Source organism: Quercus suber, unplaced genomic scaffold (assembly GCF_002906115.3).
Source record: "Quercus suber isolate HL8 unplaced genomic scaffold, Cork oak 2.0 scaffold_645, whole genome shotgun sequence".
In the NCBI taxonomy this organism is placed as follows: Eukaryota; Viridiplantae; Streptophyta; class Magnoliopsida; order Fagales; family Fagaceae; genus Quercus; species Quercus suber.
The window spans coordinates 61,533-72,048 of record NW_027070086.1 but is presented as its reverse complement, the minus strand read 5'-3'; the positions used below and the strand labels follow the sequence as shown (position 1 = coordinate 72,048).

General features: G+C 34.9%; 1 protein-coding gene across 1 annotated transcript; it reads left to right on the top strand.

Annotated features, from left to right (window-relative positions):
- Nucleotides 1–8,819: 8,819 nt before the first annotated feature.
- LOC112028201 (uncharacterized) lies at nt 8,820–9,711 on the top strand. Its single transcript, XM_024060867.2, has one exon. The coding sequence runs from the start codon at nt 8,933–8,935 to the stop codon at nt 9,497–9,499; it is 567 nt and encodes a 188-aa protein (XP_023916635.1). The 5' UTR covers nt 8,820–8,932; the 3' UTR covers nt 9,500–9,711.
- Nucleotides 9,712–10,516: the final 805 nt, after the last annotated feature.

Here is a 10,516-nt window from a genome sequence, read left to right as displayed (position 1 = left end):
GGTTCTTTTTTGAGGTAGCACTAAAGTGGCGTGTCGAAGATGTTGGTATTTATAGGAAAGAGTTGTTGGTTAAGGGACAGACACCTATGACATCCATGCTATCTCTATTGGTTAAGGAATCTTCAGACATTCTTCTCTTTGCATGGCTTATCGACCCCTATTGTTTTACACCTCAATATATTTGTTAGGGCAGGTGTCTCTATAGTTGCCTCAGACAATGAGACAAACACTTTACGTTGTGAGTTAGAATGTTGATGTATGTGAGAATATGACTATATTGAAACTTGTACAAGACAAGAATAGAATTCAAACACAAAACGTTCACAATAGTAATTAATTTATACAATATTACACAGAAGAGAATATAGCCGTTACCCAATTTTAATTGTGTAATACTATAGATGCAAATTATTTTACAACATTTTTACAAATTGTTAATGTGGCTTTAACATTTTCCAAATAGTTATTGTAAGTAAAAATGTGATATTAGTGATGGGTCCATATTAAAACTAGTAAAAATTTATCATATTAATAGTTTGTAAAAATGTTATAAAATAGTTTGTATCTGTAGTATATTACTCATCTTAATTTATACAAACCCAACTTTCAGAACCAAATCTAACATTGTGTGTTAAGTAATTATGTGTAAATTAGCCGTTCAACATTCACGGGTTATTAGTAATCATTGAATGTTAACTCTCATTAGTGGCCAATTACAAATCATCATAACACACGTTCCATCAGATTTGCTTTTGCTCTCCTTCATCAAATATAGTTACTGTTATCTTCCTCTCCCATAATTCTTATGAGATTGAGGAATGGCATTACAAGATTGTTCTTAAAGTTTTGTGACTAGTGGAAGTGTGTCCATCACAATGATCTATAGTATGATCTTGAAGGTTGTTTGGCCAAAAGAGTCATTCGCATTGAGTTCTACTTTGAATGACACGAATTAACCTTTAAGGACAATGCTTTCACAATGTGATTCTATAGCATAATAAGATAATTCTAAATTTTTCTTTATTTTTTATTTTTCTAATTATTCGAGTTATTATCTATTATATCAAACTTGTTTATTCACTCAAATATATCCTGTTAGAGATATATTAAGCCCAATAGTATAGGTCTATGCTTAATCCCAATCCTACTTTGTGTGTAAGCTAAGTTTTCGACATGTACAACAAGTCTATTAACCGAAGTTAGTGTATAATTTAGTTAGTCTAGATTTAGCTTATTATATAGAGGCTAAATTTAATAAAGATGTGGTGTAAAATTCCTGTTTTTACACCCTCAAATCCTAGTGTGCCATGTTGGCATTGCACAAATTAATGAATAAAGGGTGCCACAGTGTCACACACAATCACACCTCCCTAAACACAAAGCTCTACCCATCATAATTAGCACACACTCTCTCAGATGTGACCACCACCAAGCTCCTTCCATCACCGATTACCATTATAGTTGTCCCTAACAATGGCTACCACACTCAGTTCCCTCTTTCTCTCTTTCTCTCTCTCAAAAAAGTTTCTCCTTCTCTCTTTAATTCTGACACCCAAACCCTCTATGATCTAAATCTCCATGGCTAACCACGAAAGTCACTGATCACCACCACCATCATTGTGGTCCCCATGCTCAAAGAGGTCATGGTTAACCACCTTGATGCCATAATGATTCAAAAAATCTAGGTTTGAAGGATGATGGTTGGGAATTTTTGTTGATGTGGGTTTGAATAGGTGGTTTTTGAAATGGGCGTAGACATTGCTATGGAGCTATGGTCTAGGGGTTTGAAAGATGACGGTCAAGGAATTTTGTGAAGATTGTTGATGGGCTTGAAGATCAAGTATTGAAGGAAGAATTGTTGGTTTTGAGTTAGTAACAAACAAGAACGGATTTGAGAGAGAGAGAGAGAGAGAGAGAGAGAGACTAAGGGCCTGTTTGGTTTGCTCATAACCCATATCTCAAAACTCAAAACTCATATCTCTATTCCCACTATAACTCAAATATCTCTAAAATTTGTGTTTGGTTCCAAATCTATGTTATATCTCTCACTCTCTAACTCCATTTTTTTGGCAAAATGGTGGAGCCCACCCACTGTCACTACACAGAATAGTCATATGGGTACCCGCGTGTGACATTCTCTCTCTTCATTTTACTGCTCTTCCTTCCCATCACAAAACCTAGCAACTGATTTCACGCCTTTGTACACCACAAAACCCATTTCACATAACCCAGCAAGAGACTGGTTCCCTCCCACTTCCGGCACTGTTTCTCCATGAGTTTTTTCTCTTACTCATAGCACATATTTTCCCTCTTCCCTATTCCAAATTTCAGATTTTTTTTCTCTTACCCACATACTGAAAACCACATATACAAACCCTCTTTAAAAGGAACAAAGAAATGAGAAAGAAGCTAGATTTGTGATCCAAAATTGCCAACTCAAACCCACAAATACAGAAAACCCAAATCCAAACCCAAGAATCCTTAGATTGAAGACCAAAATCATGAAAATGAGGAGTGGGTTTCTGTTTTAAGAAGAAAGAAAGAAAAAAGAAAAAAAAAAGAAAAAAAAAAAGGAAGCCGGTGGAACTCAGTAGAAGAAGAAAGAAAGAAAGAAAAAGAAAGAATGAAGAAGAAGAAGAAGACAAAAAAAAGTAGGTGGTGGAGTGGGTACGAAGAAGAAAGAGAAGTAAAGAAAAGCAAAAAAGAAAAAAAAAAGAAAAAAGAAAAGAAAAGGGGAAGCCAGTGGAGTTGACAATACAGAAGCATTGGGCTTCACAGAGTTTAAAAATTTACAAAGGTGCCATTGAGTTATGTATCTTAGTTTTTGAAGACATTGGTTTCTTGTTTTCTATTTCTATTACTCTAACTCAAATTTTTTTAGTTTTAAGTGATGGAAACACAATGTGAAAATCAAGTCAAACAAAAAAATTTGTGTGGGTCCCACGTGTTTTGATAACTTAGTTATGAGTGATATAATCTAAAACTGCTTTAAACCAAACAGACTCTAAGTGTGGGAGCTATAGCCAAGAACAGTCACAACAATTGATGTGGGAAGAGCTTAAGAAGTTAGTTGTGGTGGCTAGTTTGATGAGAAAGAGAGAAAATGGGTATTATTGACGATTGATTGTGTGACATGCTATTTATTAATTTGTAAAATGTAATTTAGCATGCTAGAATTAGAGAGTGTAAAAATCTTATTTTACAGTAGGTTTTTTATTGAATTTAGAACCTATTTGGTAATATTGTTCTAGTAATATTGTTTAAGTTTTATGAAAATACATATGAATAAAATAATGTGTGAAAATAATGTTGTGGTGTTTAACAATAATTTATTGTTTAACCATTGATACCAAACCGCCTTTAATCTTTTGTTAATGTGGTTTTTTCAATTTGTGTATAATAAAAAAGAATTATGATTTGTCCGGTATGTTATATTGTATTATTGTTTTACACTTTACAAGTTATGAAATTGTTTCAAAAAAAAAAAAAAATAAAATAAAATAAAATACAAGTTATGAAATTGTAGCGGATGGGGGACAAATTTTGTTATTTTAACAAGAGGAGGGGGTTAATTTGTCAATAGGGAATAAAAAAATGTTTTCGAACAGAAAGATGTACAACAGCTCCTTTTACGGTTACCAAGGGACGCTGGTCAGGTTGTCTTGTCTCAGAGACAAGCATTTGAAAGTTTAAACTGAATCAAGAAAAATCTCAAAGTGAACTCTAATGCCCAAATCTCAAATACCACGAACTCAAATAATGAGAGGACCTTATTACTAAGTTCAGTAGGGAAAACAGAGAAAAATGGAGCTTCCTCCACTCCTGAGTCGACTCGTTCTTCTTTTTCTTCTTCTTGTTCTCTTCCTTTCTAGCTTTCCGTCTTCAAAAGCCGCAGCAACAACTAAAAAAAAAAAAAAAAAAAAAAAAAAAACAAGTTATGAAATTGTAGTGGATGGGGGACAAATTTTGTTATTTTAACAGGAGGAGGGGGTTAATTTGTCAATAGAGAATAAAAAAATGTTTTCGAACAGAAAGATGTACAACAGCTCCTTTTACGGTTACCAAGGGACGCTGGTCAGGTTGTCTTGTCTCAGAGACAAGCATTTGAAAGTTTAAACTGAATCAAGAAAAATCTCAAAGTGAACTCTAATGCCCAAATCTCAAATACCACGAACTCAAATAATGAGAGGACCTTATTACTAAGTTCAGTAGGGAAAACAGAGAAAAATGGAGCTTCCTCCACTCCTGAGTCGACTCGTTCTTCTTTTTCTTCTTCTTGTTCTCTTCCTTTCTAGCTTTCCGTCTTCAAAAGCCGCAGCAACAACAACAAGAACCACGCAAAGCAGAATGCCAGGGTTTGTCTTCACACGAACCAGAGGAAAGTGTACTCCACAGTAAGATCTCTTCCTGCCTCTCTCAAATGTCAATAGTCAATACTAACATTGTTTAAATAGTCTTTGTACATACATTTCCATTATTTGTTTACGTTTGCATATATTTTTGGAAGACATTTTCCAAATACCCAGAAAGGGATTCCATGTAAAAGATGAAAATAAAGGAGAAAACTTGCAAAAACTAGGCCAAAACTCGGTCAGTTCTGTAAGTGACGAGTCAAATCGGATGAAATCGTCCGAGTTGGACTAAATAACTCGCTTTCATTTGTCTCAAAAACACAAGTAACACTTCTTTTTCTTTTGCTTTTATTTCTTATTTTCTGTGTTTTGGACCATTTGGTTGGGGGACAAGATTTTATTTTTAGTTTAAAAGGAAATGGTATACAATTTGACTGAGTCAACTCAAAGACTCGGCCGAGTGGACTGGATCTGACTCGGGTTTTTATCCTGTGGTGTGGATGATCATGGCAGATTCTGGAGTAGCGGGAGAGAGGCGTGGCCGAGGATGGTCCCACAGGAATCAACGGTGTCTAAAGTATTTGGTTCAAGGGTGAATGAACGGTACGGATCTGATCTAACTTTGTTGGAAGCAACGGCTAGGAATGATGAGGAGAATGGTTATCCTAGGCTGCTGAAGCAGGCTAGCGCAGCTCTGCTCAACTCGTATGCAAGAAAAGGGTTTCTATACTCGGCTTGGGAAATCAAGACTTTGTTTATACAAGCTTTGGTCTCTGAGGAAGCTGCAAATCTTCAAGCCCAACTCTTCTCTATTGCCAATGAGGATTGTGATTAGTGTGACATCTTATTTTGCGTGTCTGAGTGTGTGTTTGCTTGGATGTGGAAGCTCTTTGTTTTTTATATGTCATTTCTAATTTGTGGGCTTAATGAAACTACTCAACATATTGGCTTCAGTATTGGTTAATCAAATTAGCCCATAAGTACAAAAATCAACCCAATTAGGCAATTAGCTATTGTTTAGTGTTTGTAGTACAAAGTCATGTAATGTCTTGAGCACAAGTAGCAAATGAAGTCATTTTCCTTCTCACGTATCTCGTGACTAAATTAAATTTTGAGAATTAATCTGACATTTGAATGACTAATATATTAATGGCATGTTTGGATGTTTAAAAAAGGAGGGAGAGTAGAGTAGAGGGAGGGAGAGTAATGCAATTATCTTGTTTGGAAGTTTTTTAAAGAATAAGGGGGAGGGGTTTGAAGGAGTTTAGAGGGGTTTGGACTCCCTCTAGCCCCCCAATTTTAATTCCCCCAAATTGGAGAGATTTGGAGGGGGAGTAGAGTACATAAACTATTGACCAAGTAAATTACCTAATTTATCCTTATTATATTAATAAAATTACACAAGGAGAAGAGCTAATTACTCCATTCTCCCTTACTAATTTTAAAAACATCCAAATAAGGTGGAGGTAAATCATTCTCCTCTACTCTCCTCTCCACTACTCCCCTTCCATCTACTCTCCTCTACTCTCCTCTTTCTCTAAACTTCCAAACAAGCCATAAGTTTAGTCCTTTTTATTTATATCTTTTTCCATATAACATCTCGTGAGGCTACAAATTTTTCATTTCAAATGGTGAACTTGAATGATGACACTACAAACCTAAATAGTGGTGCGTTGTTATAGCACTTTGTTTTCACCAATTTCGTTTCGAGTTTTCTATGTTTACAGTCTCTACCCACAACATCCATAATTTCATGTGCAATGTTCACATTTTTCATTGATTCCGCATTTAACAAAAATGAGTATGAGATAATCACTGCCGGTTTGCTAATCATCACGGGTGTTAGCTACCTTAGCTGGAAAATTCCTTAGTCATTATCTTCGTATCAAATGTGTTTTGAGTTTGAGGCCGGAAATAAAAGATTTTTAAATCTGAGAACGACGCCCCATTGAAAAGCATCTCTGCTTTATGCATATGATTTCAAGATACCCTGATAAGGATTAAGGAATGGCCAACATTTGAGTTGTCTAGCTACTTTCAGCTCTCACGCAACCGGGGAATCCTTGCAATTTGAAAAAGGCAGATACTCCTACAATTTTTTTTTTCTTTTTTTTGCTGAATAGCAGATACTCCTGCATTAATCGCCATTGGACTCACTTATATACTGCCAAAAGTCGGAATAGCAAACAACAAAAAGAGAAGAAAGAAAAGGTAGCCCGCGTGTAAGGTATCTTAACAAGGAAAAAAGCCTAGCCTGAACCCCAAAGTTTCAATTCTATTTCATTTTTGTTTTTGTTTTTTAGTTTCAATTCTATTTCAACCAAGTGGGTTAGCTTGTATTCTCCTCAAAACTACGACTAGCACAAAAGAGAGGCACAAAGAGGCCCAAAGTTGAATGCCGGGGTTCACCACACGATGACACCCTGCCATTAACTTGTACACGAATGGGTGGATGATTATAGAGCCCAAAATGGAAAGGGGAAAAGAAAAATACAAAATTAAAGACAACTATGGCAGTAATTATATTGCAACATTAATTAATACTTAAATTACTTTGCTGAATCACACTTACTAACTCAATTCATTATAAAACCTTATATACATAATAGATGGTTTACTATTATTTTCTTGTGCAACTAATCAGCAAATGGATTCTCATTACGAATCTAGTCACCTTCCTATAATTCTTGAAATTTTTGGAAGGGATGGCATTTTTTTTTTTGGTGGCATGTTGAGGTTGCCCAACCTTCAAATGTATTTCTTATGAACATATTCTAAGTGAAGCCCAGTTAAGACGTATTCTAAGTGAAGCCCTTTTAAGGCGACGGAATAACAAGTGGAGCAGTTAGCATAAATGCATAACTAGACAAGATGATTATCAAAATAACTAAATTAACTATGAGATTTAATTAGTTCAACAGGAAAGTCATTGGTAAATGTCGAACAATTATCATGGAGTAAATGTCATAACTAAAAATTCTATCGTATTTAAAAAAAAAAAAATTAATTAACTACACAGCTTTTTATTAGGGCTGTCAATTTGGGTTAGCGTGTCGGGTTTGTGTCGTGTCGAGATAGGGATATTTGACTAAACAGCTCAACTCTAACCCGACCTATTTAATATTCATGTCATGATCCTTTTACCCTAACCTGACCTATTAAAAAGGCGGGTTGACCTGACCCAACTCATTTGACACGCTTAATAAACGAGTCATGTTGGGTTGACACGAATGTAGCATAACCCATTTCAATCTGCATAATATTAAATATAATATCCATCTAGAAATAAATTTTTTTTACATCCCAAAAGCAGTGTATATACTTCAAAAAAATATAGTTCAACAAAAATATAATATTCATCTAGAAATAAGTTCTTTACATTTCAAAAGAAATGCATACACTTCAACCTAAATTCAAAATAACATAGTTTAACAAAAATAAAATAACATAGTTCAAAAAAAATATAATATCCTTAGAACTCACCAAATGCTAAGTGTCAATATTGAAAAAATTGGAGCAAACAGTAGACTAAAGTTTATAGAACAAAAACATTATGTAAAAAAAATTACTGTAGAATTTTGAAACACCAAGAAAATGGTTTTCTTTAATTCTAAAACTCACCAAACACATGAGAGAGAGAGAGAGAGAGAGAGAGAGAGAGAGAGAGAGAGAGAGAGAGAGAGTAGAATTTTGAAACACCAAGAAAATGGTTTTCTTTAATTCTAAAACTCACCAAACACATGAGAGAGAGAGAGAGAGAGAGAGAGAGAGAGAGAGAGAGAGAGCAATAACCATTTTGAGAATTTGAGTTAGAGAATTGGGCATGAGACTATAAGATAGTAGAGTGAGTATTACGGCTAAAATAAAATAAATAAATAAATAAAAGATATTTATAAGATGGTTTAGAGATTTAGGGTTTGAAGGGCTTAGAGATTTAAGATTTGTAAAGTTTCAATTTTCAATTATATCAATTGTAAGTTTTTGTAATTATCCACTTTTCTTTTTAAATTTAAAATATATGTTGGATATAAAAGGTATTTGACAAATCTAAAATAAAATGAATATTTATTTATTATATGAGTTAAACGGATTGTATTAAGTGGGTCATTTTGGGTTGATACAAATAAATTGGCGTGTTAATCGTGTCTATTGCGGGTTACGCAGGTTGACCCGTCTATGACACGTTTCTTATTATGTCACTTTCAAATCGACCTATTTATGACCCAAACCCATTAAGGCCTAATCTTAATCCACAATAACCCGTGTCGTGTTTGTGGATTGGGTCGAACATTGACACCCCACTTTTTATCCACCAATGCCAGGTCAAACAATCAGCGTAAGAACTAAGCTGATCTTCAACTTTAGAATTTAGCTGCTTTTCACACTACTTTTGCTTAGTTTCCCATCGCGTCAAATTACATATAGCGTAAGAACCAGGCCAGTCCACAAAATTGCACAAAAAGAATACAAAGTATGTAATAAAAAACAATATACCCACATTATAAAGCACCAACTGAATATATGCACCCTAAACCCTGCGTTTCTCATCTCTCTTTCACAATAAGCACATAATTTCTGGCATGTCTTGCCTAAGCCTGAGGCTTCCACCTGCTAGAAAGATATGGAAAAGCCTCACCTCCAAATTACAAAGCAAACTTCACAAGATCCAGAGGTCTAAAGCCATCTTGAAACCCCGCACCCAGATCAAGAAAACCACTACTGGTGTTGTTTCTACCTCCCTTTCCACTAAGCAACGCTTTAAACGCAAAAGAAAACTTGTCCACTCATACCAAGCCAATCAATTTTACAACCATCATCAATACTTGTTCGAGAAAAAAACTGCACCTATATACGTAGACAAACTCTTCAAAGAGCCTATCACTGGGCTGGTGGGACCTGCAAAGCCAGAGCTAACAAAGCGTCCAATAAGAGCAAAGAATAACAAGCTCCTTGATCACCCGGTTGAAGTGCCAGGAGCAAGCAAAGTTGGCAGCTTGGCCGAAAAGGCTTGTTCAGGGGATGATATGTGGGAGTCATTGGGATTAGCCTCGCCTCAAATGCATGGAATAGATGAAAGGGCAGAGGAGTTTATTGTGAGATTCCGAGCTGAAATGAAGGTTCAGGAGATGTTGGCACGTAATTTGTAGCGTATGCTAGTTTGTTTATTTTTCTTTTGTTTTTAACCAAAGATTTTAATAAACAATGTTCTTGGGGAGACACTATGAAAAGAGGGAAGATTAGGTGATGTATAGATTGTACAGTTGGAATATTTAAAGTAATCAGGGTGTTTGTTACTATTGTTTAAACAATAATTTTTAGTATTTAAATGATATTACATGTATTTTTACACATTTTTTTACCCACATGTATTTTCATAAAACAATAACATAACTAAAAATCTCTTACGGGTCATCAGTTTGCTCAAATATATTTCATATGAGTCTCTAGTCCTATTTTGATTTTGTTCTGGACTAAAAGGTTGGGTCTACGGTATGTGTCTTTCACAAAAAATGACATGTTGTAAATCCGAGTTTATAAAACAACAACGTAACTAGAAATCTCTTATGGGATATCAGTTTGCTCAAATATATTTCATAAGAATCCTTAGTCCTATTTTGATTTTGTTTTGGACTGAGAGGTTGGGTCTACGGTATGTGTCTTTCACAAAAAAATGACATGTTGTAAATCCAAGTTCATATTTAGTCTTTTAAAACAAAACAAAAATAGGTAAGGCTGCCTACCATTTAATTCTCTCGTACTCACAAAAATGACGGAAGCTTTGTGCTGCATACAGCCTTTATTTGGATTAAGAAAAGAAAAGGGAAAACATAAGTGAAACTTGAGTTTTGGGACTCCACTGTCCTATCCAACTAATTCATTTTCTTGGATGCTCAGAAGAGTTCAAACTGTTTTCAACCCTAGGTTCCTTCGTTGACTTCTCTTAGGAATACAATTAGGCTTGAATGCTTATTGAAGATTCAAGTGAGTTCTTGGTCTAAATTGGTTAAGCATGTGCTTCAAAAAAACATACACATGATCAATGTGTTAGATATGCATGAGCCATAACAACTAACCTATCTTCTTGCAAGTAACTAACCCTATTGTGCCAAACTTGTAATCTGATCTAACCGAGTTCATCCCTGATTAACCAATATTGTTCCATA